The sequence below is a fragment of the Oryzias latipes genome, chromosome 14 (assembly GCF_002234675.1).
Source record: "Oryzias latipes chromosome 14, ASM223467v1".
Lineage (NCBI taxonomy): Eukaryota > Metazoa > Chordata > Actinopteri > Beloniformes > Adrianichthyidae > Oryzias > Oryzias latipes.
This window is the reverse complement of record NC_019872.2, coordinates 27379816-27401231: the sequence shown is the minus strand read 5'-3', so window position 1 is coordinate 27401231 and position 21416 is coordinate 27379816. Positions and strand designations below refer to the sequence as shown.

The following is a 21416-nucleotide window of genomic DNA, read 5'->3' as shown; positions in this document are numbered from 1 at the left end:
GAATGTATGTCACCCTGTTTCATTTTTTTTGTGGAATGTTGAAAAGAGGTAATATATGAATCGATGGTTTGAGCCGAGCGAAACGATTTAAGCTATGAATATATAAGAAGGTGGGCACGGTTAACGAAAAACCTCAGTTGCCAAGGACATCCGAATGTTTACTTTTCACGATTCTTCTAGAAATTACATTGACCTGTTCGTCACCCCAGGACGCCAAAAAACGTAAAAACCAACAGAAAATACACCATTTTGTTGAATTTGTCAAGTGAAAGGCGTGTAGCTGCTACCCCACCAGTGAGGGAAGGTGAAAAGGGGTCATTGGGGGTGTGGCGGGGTCATGGTGGGGTAGCGCCCGCGGGTAATACCCCATGCTACACACAGCTTTAATTCTCCTTTTTTGTCGTAAAACACTTAGACACCTCAGAGGCGTTTAAAGAGCTTTATAAATAAGATTTGTTCATTTATTCATTCTTGCTGCACATAACTAAGTCCCAGGTTAATGCTTGGGCTGTGTGCATGTGCTTCAGGGGGAGAAGAGCCTGCAGGCCGTTCAAGGAACCAAACCTGCAATCATCACCGCCTCCAGGCCCATCACCAAAATGATCGTCACCCAGCCCAAAGGCATGAGCTGCGGAGCCCAGTCCACGGCCACCAAGATCATCCCAACAAAGATCGTCTACGGCCAGCAAGGCAAGACGCAGGTGAGACATAAAGGTCACCGAGCACATGGGGATCACATGATGCCGTCACCCGGATGCCCACGGGTAGGCGTTGTAAAAGTGCAGAGGAGGATCTCTGTGATGAACAAACACTTTTTCCTGAGAAGAGAAGAGCTGGTTGTGTTTTACACCAAAGAACTTCCTTTTTCTCGTGTAAGCAGACACGACAATGACAAGGCAGAATTTAGAGCCGATGATGATTAAATCGAACAAAGCGAAAAAATCCCCCTGTTCTAACTCTTCCTCTCTCAACTGCTCCATTTTTAGGAGAAGTAGTAATGTGCGGTTTTTTTGTCTCTCCTCAAGTAATAGGCTTAATATTTCCATAAACCTTTAAAAAGTTGTTGGCTCAGTGAAGATCACAGATATTAGTGGGATTTTTTTTTTACCAGTCTCAGTGGTGTGTCAATAGTGGGAGAGGTCAAGACAAAATGGAATGGTCAGATCCAAACAATGGAAATCAGTAAAAGGCCGACATGACGGGAATCCCATGATAAAACATCTCTGTTCCAGCCTGAAACGTCTGAAACCTCTGAAACAAGAAAACAATTAAAAATCTTTAAAAGGAAAAAAAGGGGACATATATGATCCATGTTTCCAAAAAATCAATGAAAGAATTTTCTGTCAATTCAGTAGATGAAAATACAAAGCAAAAAAACCTGCTAGAAAACTGTGATGATCTGGTTGACAAAGAAAAGCACAACAGAGAGCATAAAGAATATTTAAATAAAGATATTTTTCTTAAATCACAAATGAAATATAACCTTTATCAGAAGAAACTGATTACTATTGTAAGACCAATAAATAAATACAACAAAAGAAGGTTAAATTAAAAAGCCATTAAAAGCATTAAAGGAACTCTATTGGAACCAGTTTTTCAAAATAAAAGTTCTACTAAATGATTTGTGTTCAATGAGAGGGTCATAAACCATGAAAAACAAATAGAAGTCGAGATTATGATTTTTCTTAGTGTCAAAATTATAGAAATGTGACATAAAAGCAAATTTTAAGAGTCCCCTAAAGCCAGTATGTTGAATCGATTGTCTAATAATTGTATATTTATTGTATATCCTTTTTATTTTATTTTAAGATTTGTTATTAATTTTTGTTCTTTGTTTTTAGGTCGACAATTTTAACATCTGTCCGGGACAACAGATGAGCTAGTTGGGCTAATTCTGTCTCATAATGCTTTTAAATACATTTAAATTAAATTATTATCCACATGCAGAGTGCACCCATAGTGTGCGGTGTCCCACAAGGCTCAAATCTTGGACTTTTTCAATGTAATTATTAATAGGTGGTCCAATGTGCCAAAAAACTTTAACATGGTTTGTTTGATGACATATTTGTCTCAGTCTATGAGAATTCACTCTTTTTATTGATTTATTTGCCTGATTTCTTTTTTAACATATTCATTTTAAATGTTCAACCTCGTTTGGTCACAAAAATAGTTTTATCTAAGTTAAACCATTTTTAGTAAAACTAGCAAATTTAACATTTGTACTTTTTTTTTTCTTAGCTGCGCAAAGTTATCTCCAAACAACACAACAAATGACATTACAGAAAAATGGACATTTATAATGAATTTTGGTTTTGACGGTGGATTTAAATCAAGTTAATTTGTTTAAAAAATGTTACTGTAATGCCTTTTTATTATTTATTTCCTCAAAACAAAATGGAACAAAGGCCCTCAGTACATAAAGAATACGAAGCTTCTTTATTTTAGTCCTTAATGGTTTGTAAAGCTAATAAATATGTCCATATGAAGCCTTTAGTTACGATCCATAATGTCTAATCTGCCAGAATTTTAGGTATTTTTTCTCGTGGATTTTGATGCTAAATCAAAAACAGAATCAGGCTCTATTGAATTTCATTTATTGTTCATGTACCTCCAAAACCTAAAATAGGAAAGTATAACATTTAAAAAAAAAAATCCACTATAATCTCCTTCAGCTGTTCACATTTCAGGTGAATTTAAATTGAACAGACTTCTGTATAAACGGCGGGAAAATCCCCACATGTGGTTCTTCGGCTGCTCTCTGTGCTGCTTTGGTCTCACAGTGACTTAAACCTGTACGGGTGAATGAAAAAAACAATTCCGCTAAAGTTTTAAATGTTAAAAAAAATGCTTTATAAATGGTACATTTGTGGTGCCCACAGTATAAAACACCTCCATTGATGACTCACTGTTCCCGTTTTGACTTTAGACTAAGTCTGTACAAACGCCTTGCTCGTTAAAAAAATGTGTTTCATTAGTGTCAGCACCAAACTTATTTCCAGTGACGTAAATGTTACTAACTTAAGTTTCTTCTCTGAAGGTTTAAAAATGTTTTTAACACTGAATGTTCATGAGGTTTCCTGTGAACGTCTACAGTCACGGCCAAACGTGACAAATATTAGTTTTCACAAAGTTTGCTGCTAAACTGCTTTTAGATCTTTGTTTCTGTTGTTTCTGGGATCTACTGACATTAAATTACAAGCACTTCATACGTTTCAAAGGCTTTTATTGACAATTGCGTGACATTTCTGCAAAGAGTCAGTGTTTGCAGTGTTGGCCCTTCGTTTTCAGGACCTCTGCAGTTCCACTGGACATGCTGTCAATCAACTTCTGGGCCAAATCTTGTCTGACAGCAACCCATTCTTTTAGAACCACTTCTTGGAGTTTGTCAGAATTCGTGGGTGTTGTTTGTCCACCCGCCTCTTGAGGATTGACCACAAGTTCTCAATGGGATTAAGATCTGAGGGGTTTCCAGGCCATGGACCCAAAACTTCAACGTTTTGGTCCCTGAGCCACTTGGTTCTCACTTTAGCCTCATGGCACGGTGCTCCATGGTGCTGGAAATCCATTGTTGGACGCCAAACTGTTGTTGGATTGCTGGAAGAAGGTGCTGTTGGAGGGTGTGTTGGTACCATTGTTTGTTCATGGCTGTGTTTTTGGGGCCAAATGGTGAGTGAGTCCCCTCCCATGGACCCATGAATGGTCTCAGGATGCTTTACTATGGTGTGACACGGGACTGATGGCAGCGCTTACCTTTTTTTCTCCAGACAAGCCTTTTTCCAGATGCCCCAAACAATCGGAAAGAGGCTTCATGGGAGAATCTGACTTTGCAGCAGTCCTCAGCAGTCCATTCGCCAGACTTTCTGCAGAAGATCAATCTGTCCCCGATCTTTTTTGGAGAGAAGTGGCTTCTTTGCTGCCCTTCTTGACACCAGGCCATCTTCCAAAATTTTCGGTCTCACTGGGATGCAGATGTGTTCACACCTGCCTGCTGCCGTTCCTGAGCAGCTCTGCAGTGGTGGCACAGCTGAATCCCCTTTAGGAGGTCATCCTGGCGCTTGCTGGACTTTCTTGGACGCCTTGGACCCCATCAGCCTGACATCATGATCTCCAGCCTGGTGCTCGTCAACATTCTCACCTGAGTTAACGAGAGGATGACGGAAATGATCTCAGCAGGTCCTTCAATGACAGCAATGAAAGGCAGGATTAAGTTAATTTAAATGGCAGAGAAGGACTGTGCAGTTCTTCTGGTCTCTCGTCATAACATTCTGGAATTTTTGCAAACTGCTATTATAAAAACTTAAGCGGCAACTTTTGCAATTTCCAATATTCGTCATCCGCAAAACTTTTGGCCACGACTATACAATAACTAAAAACTGCTAAAAAAGAGTTTTACAAATCTCAATGGAAGCAGGAGGCTCACAATAACTCAGGATGAAAGTTAAGAGAATTAACGTCAAATTAATTTATAAATTCAGGTAAAACTGCATCAGGCTGCAGATAGTACCTTTATTTTTTATTTTTGTTGGATCAATATTGTACAAAATGGACATCAGTTTGATGGAACTCTCACTGTTATGTGATGAAAAATCTTAATTATTGGGGAGAATTATTGTTTAATCTTATCAGATAATAATAGACAAACATTACTTGTGGAGTTCCATAAGGTACGATTCTGGGCCCTCTTCCCTAAATGGATTAATTAATTCAGACTTTGGGGAAATGTTTTTTTTTTTTTTTTTTTTTTACAAATTTACACATTAAACCTTTTAAATATGAGCGAATGCATAAGCTAGAGTTTTTGTTTTGAAGACATTCGTTTTTTGCAGCAGATCAGAAGAAACTCCAAGTACAGAAACTTTGCTTAAAGCTTGTTTCTGCTGGTAAATAATTTAGCATAAATCAAACTTGATTTCTGTTAAAATCTGAATTGAGTTCAATAGAAAACTCCAAGTAACCAGAAACCAAAACTGAAACTTAACTTCCTGTTGGCTTTTATGCACACAAAAACAAAGTTACTGATTTTTTAAAAATCATTTTTGGTTTGAGAAACGTTAAATTCCTTTCCAAACTGTCCTCAATGAAGGAAAAGTTGTTGAGGACCTCAGTGGCTGCATTTTCAAAGCCTTCATCTGGTTCTTCTCCAGGTTCTCATCAAGCCGAAGCCGGTCTTCCAGACGGCGGTGGTGAGCGAACAGGCCAGGCAGCTTGTGACGGAGACACTGCAGCAGGCGACCCGCTCCACCACAGAGCTGAGCCAGGCTCAGTCTTCAGGGCAGGACGGCACGGCGAGGGACGAGGCGGGTGGGCTGGCAGAGGCCACCAGCTCCACCGGCGAGGCCCCGCACGCCAGCGGTCAGGGTGGGTCTCTGTTTGCTTCAAGCGGTCTTACCCAACCCCCCCGATACACAGTTTTAGTGTCATTTAGATCATGCAGCAGCAGTGATCATCAGTCACACCCCCCCCTCTCCTCCCCCAATTTTTACAGTAATATCTGTAACACAGGAGGTCTTTGGGTAAAAAAACATATCTTTGACATTTAATGGTTATGAACACCTAAAACTTAGAAAAAGGATTTTTAGAATTAGAATAAATATAAATATGAACATTTTACAATTTATGAATCCACTGTGAATTTAAAAAAAAGTTTCTTTAGATCAGAGTGACGGAGACCAAATAAGAGTCTGTGTACTTTTTAATTTTAACAACTAGAAAAAAATAGATATTTATTATTATTGTTATACTTGTTTTAACACTTTTCTGTAACTTTAATTTTTTATTTTATTTTAATGACTGACACCTTTTAATAATTACAAATTAGTTAGTTGTAATTTCTTATTCTTAATAACCAAATGATACACTTTTTATAGATTAGCTGCATCTATTCATGCATCCATCCATCCTAAATTAATGAATGATGCACTGACTAAAGAGCACTTTTAAAATGTTAAAACAAGTAAATGTGACAAAAAAAAGAATTTTGGCAGAAATCAAGCATTTATTTAGTCCTGTGTTATATCAGCCTTTGTTTAAAAATGAAAGTTTATTTTTTCTTCTTTGTGATAGAAATACATTTTAACAATTGATGTATTTTATGACCTGAAACTGAAAGTTCTTGTTTTTGTGGAATTGGAGCAAAATACTATCAGTAATCAGCTTGTCAGTCATTTAGTCGTCTCTAAAGTCACGTCTGAGCATTAATCCAAATCGATTGATCCATCCAAACACAAATGGCGAGTGCTGAAAACCGGGTTCTGATTGGTCACTGTGGTTATGAGCAAAAACTTCTGGTTCACACTAATTTAATTAAATGTCTTTTTTTTTTGTTTTAATTTCTGTAGATCATTTTTTTTCACCAGTAAATAAAATGTTAATTTTCTTTTCATTTTTCATTTAAATGAACATATTATTTTTATTATTTTATTTTAATTTTTGCTGTATTCTACTTTAGGGTTAGGGTTAGCCCTTAAAACTCTGAATCCTACCAAATATATTATTGAAATGTTTTGTCAAATTAACTTTTATTCTTAACGAAAGTTACAATTCTTTAACAATAACATTTAACAGGGATGGAAGTGCTCGTATGACGGTGAATCACTGAATCCATCGCTTGTTTCTGCTCCTCAGAAATCCTGCAGTGATTTGTTTTGCTTGAGATGAATTGAGGAATAATTCTGGCTGCTTGATGCTCCTCAGAGGTGCAGACTGTAGTGCACCTTGTGTCCTCCAGAGAGCAGGATTGGGCTGAACAGGAAGTGGCTGTGGAGTCGAGCCCCACGGTTATCTACCAGGAATTAGGTGGCGGGGAATCCCAGTCGGCCACCTCCACCATCAGAGCTCTTCTGGAGCTCCAGCAAACAAAAGGTGAGACGGGCGATGTTTAGTGTCTGAGCCGATGGCCCGCAGTCATGAACCCGTAGAACAGGAGAGGCTGGAAAGTTTCCATAGAATTCTTTTCAAACCAGGATATATGGGGTGGTTTACATACATCCTTGTAAAGCTGGTGTTTTTCTACGCGTGATTTGAAATCCCCCAAAGAGGCTTAATTGCCTTTTGAAGCATGAAATCTAAGCTGCTGAGCAGATGTGACACTCAGCTGAAGAGCAGGTGATTTCCAGGTTCTGATGCTGAGAATAGAATCGGTTCTGTCACCTGTTCACACTAAAGCCCCCCTGTTTTTCCACGTTCCTGTCCTTATTTACATAAAAAGTAGATTTAAATAAAAGTTAAAAACAAGCATTACTTCAAAGTTGAAATGTTAGAACCCACAGGTTTGAGGGAAACCTAAAGGTATTCATTTTATTTTGTGCTATCAAACAAAACTTTAAGTATAAAAGCACCTTTCATACATATGTAACACAATATGCGTACAAAATTATTCATTTTTCAACTCAAATACCAAAAGTGAAAACAAAGACTTATAAAACACACACACACAATGCCAACAACCCCCCAGTATTTGTATTGTGTACATGTTGACATGTGGACATATTTGGAGCCAACAGGTATGTTTATAACATTTGAGTGTGTGTGTGTGTGTGTGTGTGTGTGTGTGTGTGTGGACAGGCCCCGCCCCTTATAGACTTGTAGTCCATCTGAACCTCACTGTAATGATTATAACCATCCAGAAACTTGTTGCTTTACGCTACTTCATGGTTTTATCCCCCCCTCCCCCCTATAATCACCCTCCTACCCCCCCCCCCCCCCCCCTCTCTAACATCCCGCTCTCTTCTTCCCTTCTTTCCTTTTCTTTCCAACACAAGAGATTTTCAAATATGGTTAAAATGAATAAAGTTTGGCCTCGATTACAAAAGGGGTTTATTCAGACATACCTCTGGTTTGTCTGAAGATTCATAACCCCTGTTGTTAAAATAAATATGTCCAACACGAGAGGCCCTCAGCTCTCATCTGTCTGCCCAGCTGTTGGAAGGACAAGTTAAAAATAAATAAATAAATAAGAGGTGGCTTAAGGCTTTTTATGAAACATCTGGAGGTTTTTCTGATTTCAATAATATGTTACTAATGTGAACTTGGCTGAATATTTGAGCTGTTTATGTTTGAGATAAAATTCAAAATGTTTGCTGCTTAGTTTTTGCAATGATGTCACTGCCTTTTAAGACAAGCTATGCGTAATGGAGACCATGAAAGGTGTCCAAAGACCCCAGCTTACTTCAGGAAGCACAATTCATTCTTTTAAGCAGCTGGGTGCTAAAGAAAAGTCCCAGCTGTTGTAGAAAACCGTTTTTCTTTGTTCCAGCAGTGAAGGACAACGCCGACGCCAAACCCAGGCAGCTCACCATCGACCTCAGTCAGATGGCGGTTCCCATCCAACTGGCCCAGGAGAAGAAACACGGCCCCGAGTCGCCCAGACCGTCCACGTCCGAAGCCGAACCCAGAAGTGAGTCAGCAGGTAATCCAGATGTTTTTCCGGCTGTGAGCCAGCAAATTCAGGGGAAAATACAAAAGAAGTCTGCTGAACCTTCCATTGGTCACGCGGTCACACACCTCTTCCCTTTTTGGTTTTCCTTTGGTAAACGGAAGGCGGTTATGTGAGCGCGAGTGCGCCTGCGAGTCCTGCCATGCACTTGACATCATCACTACTGTTTCCACTGCAGCCAAAACCAGAGTGGGGGTGTTTCCAGAGGACGAAAACGTGGTCATGTCCTCCAGCCATCAGCTAGGGAAGCCCTCAAAGAGCAGCACCCAGGTTGCCGGGGTAACCAAACCGGCCGCCGCCACCGCCGTGGCCCCGGCCTCAGCCTCTGTGTCGCCAGCGGTGAGTATAAAGAACGCCTGAACAACCTGGAAAACACCAGAAAACAAAGCAAGACGGCTTTATGAACGACTTCTGAGTAATAACAGCTTTCTTTACAAAGAACAACAGAGACATCCCATAATACAAATAAGCTATATCATAGAAATAAAAACACAAGTAAGACCTGCACAGAAAGTTTGTAAGCTGTGAACAAATATGACTCAAACCTGGAATCACCAGGAGTTGCAGTTCCACAAATGGCCACTAGTGGAGGTTTACAGAAGAACACCCCCACCCCACCCCCACCCCCACCACACACTCAACAAAAGGGGATTTAAAATCATTAAACATCTTTTATTTCCTGTATTTAACTGATAAACAGTTCATTAAAATCATTATATGAGAAAAAGTCACAATTTTACGTAAAGGAAGTTATAAAAAGACAAAGTTTTACAGGAATCATGTACATTTTTTTAAAAAGTCATATTTTATGACAATAAAGTTATAGGTTTATAAAAAAAGATCCTAATTTACGAGAATAAAGTCATAAAATTATTATTTTATGGGAATATTGCAGTACAATTTTTGAAAAAAGTCATAATATCACGGAATTATGTTGTTAGGAAACAAATCAACATTAAAGATAATAAAACTGTAAAAAATATGAGAAATAGTTCATATGTTTTTGTGAATTTAGTCAAAAAATTCTGAGAAAAAGGTAAAAAATTCAAATCATTTCGACTTAAAAAAAATTACGAGAAAAAAGTCGTAAAATGAGACTATACAGAGGTCAAACTTTACCAGAACAAATTTGTAAAATTATGAGCAAACATTCAACATTTCATTAAATTAAAACCACAAATTGATTTTCTTTCAAAGTCTGAATTTTACTGAAGGAAACTTGAATCAGCAAAGACTGGAACACAGAATAACTATGATGTAAAACGATCGGACTGAGCTTTGTTAAAGGATTACATCTGAAAACGTTCCTCTCACCTTTAGCTCCTTCAGAAAAGTGTCTGAATGTAAAACTGCAGAAACCCACATCAAACTGGCATTTGAATGCATCACAGGTTTGTACAAACAACAAAGTAAGGAGTTTCTGAAGATCTTTTGGTTCTCCTGGCCTCTGGCGTGTTTCTGCCTCTGCAGACTCCGCCCTCCGGCGCTCAGCTCAGACTCTCTTGGCCCGTTTTCAGGTGCCGGACCCACAGGCCAAAACGGAGACCGGGCTGGAGGCGTCCGAGCTGGAGGGGGACACCTTGGACCCGCAGACCGGTTTGTTTTACCGCTCCAGTCATACGTCTTCAGAAGGCCCCAGGCTTTTGGCGGCTCAACCGCCGCCGTCGTTGAGCAAGGCGGAAGCCGAAGAGAATCGGCCCTCCTCCACGCCTGTCCAACAAACGCCGCCACCCCTGCAACTACACAGCAAACCCCAGACGAGCCAGCCGGCCTCCTCTTCCTCTGCCACTCCCCTCCTGACCAAGAAGATCCTCAAGCCCAGGGAGGTGGCCCCGCCCAAGCCGCAGGTTTTAACGCCAGTCCCCAAAGACAAGCCCCTCCCTCCGCCGTTTCAGTCAGCAACAAAGGCCACGACCCCCAGCCCGCCAACTAAAACAACTGTGACTCCGCAACTGCCGAAGCTCCAGCAGGCCCCCACCTCCCACCACAGACCGCTGCACTCGCCCATGTCCCACCCCCCTCCGCTGCAGGCGCACCACCCCGTGAGCACGGAGAAAGCGGCGTCCAGCCAGGTGAGTGCCTTTGGTTCTGCGGAGTCATGGTGGGGGCGTGGCTTAATGTCCCCCTTCCCTTCTGCTGCCGCGGTTCTCAGTTTAACGTACATCATCTCACATTTACAGCCAATCATCACGCAGAGCGCCACCGTCACCAAGATCACCTTCGGGACCCCCCGCCACCCATCCCCCGTCTTCAGCAGCGGGGAAGCGGCGGCTAAGCTGATCCCGGAGTCCAGCTCAGGGGCTTCAGGGGACAAGCCCTCCGTGTCGGACATCCTGAAGATCTCCATGATTGAGGCGGAGATCGACCCCAGCACGGAGCCCATGGTGGTGGACTCCTCCAGCGACTGCGGCCCCCTGGGCAAAGCCTTGGAGGTGCAGGCCGTGTCGGGCACGCTGGACGCGGGGCAGTTCATCAGCAGCTCGGGGGTGGCCATGCGCCACTCCAAGCCGCAGCAGTTCGGCCGCATGCAGGGCCTGCCGGCGGAGAGCGGCAAGGACGACCTGGAAGTCATTGAGGTGCGCTCACACAGCCACACCTGCGAACACAATCCACAGGGGTTTTTCAAAATAAAACACAGTGGTTCCTCCTCCCAGTGGAGATCCAGAACCAGCGTTCTTCACTCTTCTTTTGCTAGGAAAGAAGAAGAAAGAATATACGGTAATTTTTTAGCTTCAAATCTTCGTTTCTCCAATTTATGATGTAAAAAATCTCAAACATTGTTTAAAGACCCACTCCGATAAAAAAGTTTTTGGGTGCTTATAACATGTTGTTGTGTTTTTCTGACGATTTAGGACAGTTGTAAAAAATATTGAGCTTAAAATTACATTTTTTAGTATTTTTTTATTCAAATCGTTGTGAATCAGGAGCAGCAAAAAAATGCGGTGCGAAAAAACCTTATTGGTGGCGTAGAAAATAGGCCCCCTGCTCTGCTCCATTCTGATCATCCTCCTGCAGACAAATAGATCCATGAACGTCTTTGTTTTCCTCGTCTGAGCGGGAATCTGGATCAGAACTGGACGGATGCAGGGCTCCAGACTGCGAGCAATTGGTCGCATTTTGCGACCAAAATTTGAGAGTGTGCGACTGAATTTTACATCCAGTCGCACGTGTGCTACCAGTAAATTTGCCTCCCCCACCCTTCGTATTTTTTATACATTAAACGTGGAAGGGGCACCTCAATGATCAATGAAATAATCAATGAGATGCAAGCCCACACGGACGCAGGCAGGCACACACACTCGCGCACATACTCATGAAACGCGAGGACGTACACTCTCGCGTGATACCTGTCTGTGAGGCGGCCACTGCGTGTGAGAAGAATAGGGAAAGCCACTGTGAGTGGCTAAAATGCGTGGAGGGGGCGGGGCCTAGAGATAATCGAGTGCGCGTTAACATCTGTGGGAAGGAAACTGAGACAAATATCACAACCTGATATGTGCGTCTGAGCTATGGGTAAGCGAACTATTGATTCGTTCTTCCGACCTGCGGCTGGTGTACCAGTGCCAGAGTGTACAGCAGGGGTCTCAAACTCGCGGCCCGCAGGCTATTTGCGGCCCCCAAGATGATATTTTGCGGTCCCCGCCTTAATATGAAGGTTTAATGTTACTGCAGCCCGCCAGTTTGTATGAATGACACTTTTTCATCGTCGTGCGTGGAGCTGACAAAGCAACCAATCACAGTGGGGTATATGACTCTTGGGGGCGGGACAATGACCGGGCTTGAAAGCAGGAAACCTGACAGCCCCCCCCCCCCCCCCCCCCCCCCCCCCCCGGACCACATTAAGGAGTTCCTTACTTTTCTTTAGAACGTATTTATTCGCTCGTAATTTTCTACATACATGCAGTCCGTGCTGAACTTTTCTCTGGGCCGCACAGAACCGGAGGAAGGTTTAGGTTTTGGTTACGGTTACGGCGGCGCATCAAACGGTTTATGCACAGAAACAATGTCCTGTTTTAACCAATGTCCACCAATGTGGACTCCACCAATGTGGACTCCATCAATGTAGACTCCACCTCAAACAGAGAACCTGGATCAGGGTTCAGGTGTAAAACCTGAAAGAATCTCAGGGGGAACTCCGCAAAACAGACAAAAATATTTGGGTTTTGAGTGTCCTGCTGGCCTGGAAGATCCAGTAGTCTGACTGATGCGGTTTTTGCAGGTCATCCCTCAGTACTCCATCCTGCCGGACTCCAGCCAGTCCAACGTGGTGGTGGAGCCCAGCGGCTTCCTGGAGATCACCAACTTCACCAGCCAGCAGCTGGAGGAGGACAGCCCCATGGAGCAGGAGGTGGACAGCAGCAACGATGAGGCCGCCACCTCCAGTCCCCCTGACCAGCCCTAGTCCCCCCCTCCCCCAAATCAGGAGACAGACCCACGGAGGGGGGGTTGTGTGTCTAATGCCGTTTTGCTCGTTTTCCTTGGCCCTCTGAACTGATAGGACGGGGTTTTTATTACCAAACGTAAAGCGTTTGACTCGCACGCGGCTGAAAGGCGGCAGCGGCTCCGAACACACGACCCTCCAGGGCGTTTACAGGAGCGCTGACTGGTTGGGGAGTTGCTGTTTTTTTGTTCCGCTGTATTTCAGAAATCCCTGGCTGTGCTGATGGCTGTACAGATCTTTGTCACATAAACTGTCCTCTTCTACCGACTTTGTAACGTTAAACTTCCCGACTCTCCCGGGATTCAGCAGAGAGAGCAAAGGTGGAGGAGATCCTGCTTTTTCTGAAGAAGCAGAACCAGGAAGGAATCTCACCAGTTCACTGAAGAAGAATGAAAATTACCTTTTTGTTTGTTTGTTTGTTTGAAATATATTCTATAGCTCAAAAAGAGCTGCTGTGAAAATGTAAACATTTATTTTTGCATAGCGTGTTTAAACTTTCAGTTATTTTCTATATTTTTAAACTAGATGACGTAGTAACCAGTTCAATAATTCCACTGAATAGGAAATGAATAACGTAGATTCTGCATCGAAAAACAAAAAATGTCTGTTTCTGTTTGGTCCATAAAAGCATAAAACAGTTTTCAGTTAAATCTGTGGTTTGTGTCACAACTTTTTACCAATTCTCCTCGAGGTTTTCTTCATTTTGAGATGATTTCTAACTATGTTTACAGGCAAAGCAATGGCATGCTGGGAATTCTGGAAAAGAAATCTGCATTTCCTGCACCTGCAGGTTTGCCTTTGACAAACCCGATTCCTCCCTGCAGCGTCCGGAGCGCCTGGTCAGAATTTCCAAATATGTTTAGAATATAACAATCTTCATAAATAGAAACACATGAAATGTATGTTTCCTACTTAGCATCAGTTCTAAAAAAGAGCAGAAGAACCGCATAAACCAACATCTTTGAGAACACAGCAGTGAATAGCAGCTTAACCTTAATGGATACAAATACATTTTAAAGAGCTATAAAACAAACTTTTAGGCATGTACAGATAACAATTGAACCTAAATGTTTCCGTAAAAAGAAGAAATCAATAAAATAACGTTTACAAGAGATTTAGTTAAAAAATATAGGAAATTAAAAACAAAACCTTTTTTTTTTACTCGTCCTACGCTGGTTTAGAGGCTGGTTAAAAGGGGCGGTACCTCTTTATCTAACTCCACCCACATCCCAGCTTAGAGACCTCATGAGTTCAAACTCAGCCTTTGGTTGTGTCCCAATTCCCTCCCTAACCCCTACATATAGTTCTCTATATGCCATGTTGTAGTGCTGTCCAAATCTACAATTCCAAAATCCAGTGCCCTAGAAATTTCCCATAAGTCTCAGCGAAAACCAGTGTGCATCGATGCTCACTAGATCGTCAAATATAGACCACAATGCATTGCGTCGGAACAATTTTTGCCAGAAAAAATGTATTTAAAATGAATGTTCTTTATTAAATAAACCATCAACGTTTTTATCTTCAGAAGACGGTGGACTCATAAATAATCGTCGCAAAACGCTCATATCAATTAGATTTTAACTTTGTGAAATCGATGACGTCATGCCCGACGTAAAAAAAAAAAAAAAAAAGTAGTAAGCATGGTGTCCGAATTGCTTTTAAAATTCAGGGCAATACACAGTGCCGCACTATGTAGTTTGGTGTAGGGCGGGAATTCAGACACAATCTTTGTCCCCACAGGTCCACACTCGTTGGTAAGGTTGCGAGTACTGACCCCTTAATGAATTGATACATAGGCATCACGCCTCACTCCTATCTGTCAGACGGCGGCAAAGAGCGCGCACGTTTCACGGGAACAGTTCTAATAGGCCCCTTGCACAGGATTTTGTGACGTGTTGTTTTCTACGACATGTCGCCTGCAGCACGCCTATAGAAAAACACGTACAGAAATATTTTCTCTCTTCGGGTTCACAGAGCGGTTCACTACCTCGATATTCGAGCCCGTCGCCCGGACAGGTTTGACCATTTTTCACTCGTAGGGGCTGTTGGGACTAAGGCTTCAAGCTCCTCCCACACCAATGACATTGACATTGCAATGATTGTACCCACATTAATGAGGTGGACCATAAGAAAAATCCTTAAATTCCCTTTAAAGATCAAATGTCAATGTTTTTATACACTCCTGGATGTTTCTATGGCTGGCATGGACTTCCAGTCCTCCTTTATTGTTGGCCTCCTGCTAAAGCTTGTGGGAGGAGCAGCTGGTACCATTTAATGCTTCTTGTTTATCATCGTTTATGCACCAAACTATTTAAAAAAAAAGTCTGTTTTGGAATTTTTGTTGGGTTTTTCTCTTGGATGAAAACAGTCTCAGTAACAGTTGTTTTTTTTTTTGTTTGTTTTGCTACACTTTAAAACACACTGAAGTTTTTTTTTAGTTTTTTAGTTTTTTTACATAAAACCTGTTTGTTTATTTATATAATCGTTGGCTTCATTTGTGAGAAAGGTGAGCTTTTCAGTTGAGTTTGGAGGCTTTTAATCTGAAATCTTTCATTTTACAGAATAATTCTTTCTGTTTTGAAGCTAAAGATGGTACAAAAACTCACAACATCCAAGAAATCCACAGATTTTACAACCAAAGCCCAGAACATTTCTCCATTTTGAAGCTACTTTTTGTGTTTCTTTCAGCAAAAGTTGGAAGCGTTAGGTTCAAAATCCTTCTTTGCGGATGACTGATCACCGTTTTTGACTTAAAGTTGGTTTGAATTTCAAACACGCGTCTGGCATTGATCACGTCTTCCACTGACAGATATGAACCCTCATCTCCTGAAGAGCGGCGTCCGTCTGTGGCGGCTCTCTGACGTTTTTCTCGCCGTGGTCTCAAAAACCAGGCTGCAATGTTTCCTCCACATGTTGAAAGTGATCCAGTTCACTCCTGGGGGGGCTCAGATCCAGCCTGGTTGACCTCAACCTGCAGACATGTGGTTTTGTTTAGGAACGTGCTGAGTTACCCAACCCACCCCCAGTCCCACCGGATATCGCGGTTTACTTGCTCTGCTGACTCACCTGGCGGAGGACCGGCGGCTCGCAGCTGAAGAGCGATCAAAGAGAGAGAAAAAAATCCTTGGATTATTGCTGAGTCATCGAAGCTGAGAGGCTGAGGATGTTTCCTAGTCCTGCTCCGAATTAAAGCGTTTCTTTAGATTATCTGTGGACGAAAATCGACGAAATTAAATCTTTCTTGAAACTTTTCCAGAATTCTCATTTGTTTGTAGATTAAGGAGTCGGATTCTATCCAGATTCAGGTGGAAACAAAACCACTTATGTCAAAAATGTATTCTGAGAACCACAAATTGGACTCAGAAAATCCCCAAACTGCGGTTCAAAAACCCATCATGGCATTTGAACCCTTCACAGTCAAACACGGGGGAGGTGGTATCATGCTACCATGCACCATTTTCTTCATCTTTTCTAAAGCAAAGCTCTTTAACTGGATCGAAAATAAGCGTGTTCTCTGCAGTTGTATGACCTCAGTGGCTTAGTGGTGGAGTGTCTGCCCTGTAACTAGAAGGTCACGAGTTCAAATCCAGGGTTAAATCATCCCAAAGACCCACCCACACTCAGCATAAAGGTTGTGTCGCACAGCCACTACATGCATTTTCCACGTCTGAAGTTTCGGTCTGTCATGATGAATGCGTGACATATGTCATTCATAAGTGTTTCTTGCATTCTTCATTCGTCGATGTGCGCAGAAGAATGTAAATTTGGTTGAGAAGTATTCAGTTTTCACTTTATGTAGTTTACTCTACTCATTTTATGTAGTTTAAATGCAATTATTACATAAATCTTATTTGTGAGAAATGCAGGTGCAAATTTGAGTCTTTCCACGACTGTTCCTCGTGTGTCTAACAGACTTTTTTACGCATGAACCACCGATGTATAACTTTTATATCGCATATACGGCTTACATATCACGTTAAAATTACGTAATTTATGCACAAATAAATAATTAAGTGCATATAAATCGCAATAATCACACGGTTCATGTTCTACATTGATTTACTTTGTGTGGTTTATTCGTACATTTGTGGTTTTAACAGGATTCATTTGTGATTCATCTGTGAAAATTTCACATAAACACCACAACTTTTGTCACTTTTTCCTCGTATATTCACATATGACTGATTTTCATCCGTGCAACATGTACGTATCGGCTGTGTGATGGCCTTTAAGTACCCATCTTTTGATCTATTTTCAAGGCGTTCTCGGTGGTCTTTTTATCCCGATTGTGCCGTTTCTAACCAACATCAAAGGTAGAACTATTGTAAACGTCACAGATGACATTCAGAGAGGGTTTTAATTTCCCATAGCTTGAATAAATTTTATAATTTTACAAACTGGATTTTTTTTAAATAACGTCTTAAGCTTCTAGGTTTTTGCATGAAGTTAGAAAAATTTAACGTTAACAGAATTTTGAGTAAAATAAAAACTTCTGGAAAAATGAGGCTCCAGCCAGATTGATTTTGATATGCATCTGTTGAGTACCGCATACATATATATTTTGAATTCTAAATTACATGTCAAGCAGAATTATCAGTAAACGTCTCTCATCCCGTAAAAGTTTCTGCATGTAGTCTGCAGACACGAGCTGCTGGATCGTAAATCTAATTTCCTGGGGGAGGAGCTTAGCTCTTACTGGACCCCCCCCCTCCCATTTTTTGTTGTTTTAAATCATGCCAAATTTCTTCATGTGAGACATGTCGGCTCAGGCCGAAGCGTGGACGTTCGCTTCAGCCTGAGCCGACGACCTGAGTCAGATGACTTGTCAGTGACAAACAGCAGGAGGCTCCATGTGGGTGGTGGGCTGTTTGCTTTGTTAACCATCACAGACAGCTGAACCCTGCAGGACAGATTATTAGTGTAAAAAGCGGGGTGGGAGTTTCCTCCGACATGCCTGTCATTCATCATGAGGGCCGGAGCAACATTCCTCCCGCCGGAGATGATTGAATTTCTTTTTGCCCTTCAGTCTCTTTGGAAAACTCCCAAAACCCAGAAGACCAGCAACTGAGGAGACGTCAAAGCTGAGAATTGAAGTTCTTTCAAATGTTCAGAAACGTTGCAGAAATTACCACTTTGATCAACAAACGTTTACGGAGTCAATTTCTCATCAATGGATTATCTTTGTTGGCATTCATTGCAAGTAGAGACTGAAACCTCAGTAGGAATTTCCAACAGGAAGATCCACAAGGCGCCGTGTGATCTGGGAAGCAAGATCAAAGGCGGACGCCTTGACGTTTGAACCCAAAAAGGTGGACTCTAACCATCAGGACATGGGACACTGAGTGGGAAAGGGGCTGAGTTTGTGGGGAGGCTTAGTGGTACCTGCTGGACCCTGCCTCCACACACTGTTTGGACTCTAACCCACCTCCTCCTGTCCACAGAGAGAGCTGACGGGCTGGTGTGGGTCGGCACATGGCCCCCCAGCTCAGCCGTCATGTCTTGAAGGTCACATCCTTGCGTTTCCGGGTCAGGTACGGGTCTCTTACGGTGGTTTCGGTCATAGAGTACCCAGCCTTCTTGGAGTCTCTAGGACGGGTCATAAAAAGCTTCAGTTAGGGACTCCATTGTTCTGCTGGTAGACTTCAACGCCCACGAGGGCGATAACAGCGATCAGTTGGAAGGTCATTATCCGGAGGATGTGAACCCGACCAGTGTTTTCTTGTTGAGCATCTATACGGGTCACGGTTTGTCTGTAATGAACACCATGTTTGAACACCAGAGTGTCCATGGAAGCACACAGCACCAAGACACCCCAAAAGGTCTGTAGTAACTGTGCAGTCCACGTCTCCTGGACACTCAGGTGGTAAAAAAGGGGTGGAGCTTTCAATCCTGGCGGTGAGCTGAATTCACTGATGGAGGTGGTGGCGGGACAGACTATTGGGAACTGAACGCACTGTTGGAAGGGTCTTCAACTCCTACATGTGGGAGCGCTAAATCCAGGTACGGAGGACGGCTGGAGACACTGAGTTTGGGTTTTCCCCCCCCCAGCTGTTTGAAGATGTGACTGGAAGGTCTCTGGAGCTTGGAGTTTGCATGAACCAGATTTTTTTTAGTTATTGCAAAGATAAAACAAAGTATTCAACCTTTTTAATTTGTTTTTAGAAAGACATTTTTTCAGTGTAAATACACTAAAACAAACCCGTTTGTTGGTTTCTGGAGTGTCATCCTGCAAATACATCACTTTTTTTTCTCTCATTGTGTTGTTACTGTTTTCAAATACGGAGTTTTTTTAGGTTTAAATCATCAAATATCCAGGCTCTCCCATTGGAGACTAAGTTTATTTAAGGTTGAATTGATCTCATTATCAGAACATTTCTTCAGCGCGACCACAAAACGGAAAATCTGGCGCAGCTTTGTGTTTATCTCGGGACCGCATGCCCAGGATCCTGCTCATGAAGTCCAGCTCATAAAGATCAAGCATCTGAATCAGTTCAGCCTTCAAACACAATGTTCCTGGAAAAGCCTCAAAGCCAGTTGAGTAAATGTTTTCCTCACCGAACCAGCAGATGCCAAAGGTTTGACTCCGCGTCATGAGTGTGTGCCATGTGCAGCATACAATGAAGAAAGCTCGGGGTCACCTTTGACCTTTTTCGTGTTCCTGTAGGATAAATCAGGATGGCTGGGGAGGAGAAAGATTACTGCAGATGAATAATGGGTTCTTCCAGGACAGCTGGTTTTAACAAACATTCATCTCTATTGAGATAATCCCAGAGACTCTTTCATTGCAAAATGCAGATTAAAATGACAGTAATTTATATGCAATTCATTAGTGATTCGTGCATCAATTCTGTCTTTGCGTGTGAGCGTTTTACACTAAGGTCACGTAAACCTTCAACGAACGTCTGCGCATATCGACGACAGATGAATGCGAGAAACACTTATAAATGACGTACATCAACCATGTATCGTGAAAGATCGCCATTTTATACGTGGAAAATGCAAAAAATGTAGGTCAAGGCTTTGTGACATGGCTGGACGACCTTCCAAAACGTCTTAAACAGGGATGTAAGCTTTTTTTTCCTGATGTAACAAATTATCTTAAAAGTCCATCTGCTGTCTTCTTTAGTCTAAAAAGGAGAAAAACAAGTAATCACAAACACTTAAAAACTGGATGGATTGATGGATGGATGAAGCTCACTCTTTCATTAATTAAAATGTAAGTAAATCTACAATATTAAAGTGTATTAAAATCTGAAATTAACCAAAATACAGCAAAATATTCTATTTATAAAAGCGTCCATTGATCTGTCGTTTATTAGTCAATATTATATGCCTAAACTCTTGAAGGAAACAGACTTTTTACCATAAAAAGTGATGAATTTATCAGATTTAGTGTAATTTTTTTTGCCTTCTTCCTTTTCTTTTCGTGAAGAATATATATTTTTATTGGGGCGTGGACTCCATTGTTTCATTTCTAAAATTTAGATTCTATCTCTTCACCTCTGTGTTCACCGAACAGTTCATCGGTTGTGTTTTTTTACTTGGTTTTCGTGAAAGCAACACGTGTTCTTCATTGTAACAAAAAGAAAAAGTTGCATTAAAAGGGGAAATGGTAAACAAAGGGCGTAAACAAACTCCTGTCAAAATGGTAAATAGACATAAAGGGTTTTTTATGCGGCATTTCCCCAAAACCAAACAGATATCTGGATGTTTTTGGTTTCCTCAGAGAGGGTCCCGCTCGTCTCACTTTTGCTTCTGCTTGTTGGTCAGAGAGCAGCTGGTCTGCTCCTGCTGGGATCCGGCCTCCGGTTCTGCTCAGCTCTTGTGATCTCAGCGTGACCGAGCTGCGATAAGCTCAGGTTGAATCATGAGTCACAGAGAGGAAAAGTGACCAAAGCCTGCTTCCACTTTGGGAACCATAAATATTTTCCGTGAGCTTCCTCTGATTCTGTTGCAGCTCGTAAACAAGAAAAGACGGCGATGGAATATTTTACCGACTGAAAACAGGAAGGGTTTCTGGAAGGAAATGAAGCCTTTCAGTGGGCAGAGCTTATAGGAATCATGTTTTTGTCTCATCTGTTTAGGCTGCGGTCTGGTTCATAAGTGTAGATTGGATCTGAGAAGAATGCAGCCTCCCTTCAGCGGCTGAACCATCTTGATCTGTGTTTTCCCAGAGGACCAGAGCTTGCATTATTGTGTGTTATTACCGTCACACTGGAGGGGTGATGCAGTGCTGGAAAAATAAACACAGCAGAAATCCCACCTCATCTCCTGTTAGCTAACAAATGTGGAGCCATGTTGGGAGGAAAAAAGTTTCTAGAGTTCAAAAATTGAGGGTCAGTAATGCATCAAATCACGGCAGGGATGCTCCACAGCTCAGTGTTTTTAACCAGATTACAGCAAACTTCCCCTCAAACGAGCTCACAGAGCTGAGAGTGGCTGATTAGGAGGTCAAACGAAGGGTTAAAACCAACTTTCAATGGATCCTAAAAGGGTCATCTGCATGAGGGCAGTAGCTGTTTTGGTTCCTCTGAGGAACCC

The 21416-nt window shown here is 42.0% G+C and overlaps 1 protein-coding gene across 3 annotated transcripts in view; it reads left to right on the top strand.

Moving 5' to 3' along the window:
* Positions 1 to 13525, top strand: part of emsy (EMSY, BRCA2 interacting transcriptional repressor) — a 28944-nt gene extending 15419 nt beyond the window's left edge. Inside the window, exons 13-20 of one of the 3 annotated variants that reach the window (XM_023962451.1) lie at positions 528 to 701; positions 5145 to 5358; positions 6694 to 6861; positions 8258 to 8407; positions 8613 to 8773; positions 9952 to 10506; positions 10615 to 11010; positions 12654 to 13525. In XM_023962451.1, the coding sequence (XP_023818219.1) occupies positions 528 to 701; positions 5145 to 5358; positions 6694 to 6861; positions 8258 to 8407; positions 8613 to 8773; positions 9952 to 10506; positions 10615 to 11010; positions 12654 to 12836 (2001 nt within the window). In that variant the 3' untranslated portion in view covers positions 12837 to 13525. Of the gene's footprint in view, positions 1 to 527; positions 702 to 5144; positions 5359 to 6693; positions 6862 to 8254; positions 8408 to 8612; positions 8774 to 9951; positions 10507 to 10614; positions 11011 to 12653 lie in introns of all 3 variants that reach the window. The other 2 variants (XM_023962452.1, XM_023962450.1) reach the window with 2 other exon arrangements.
* Positions 13526 to 21416: the final 7891 nt, after the last annotated feature.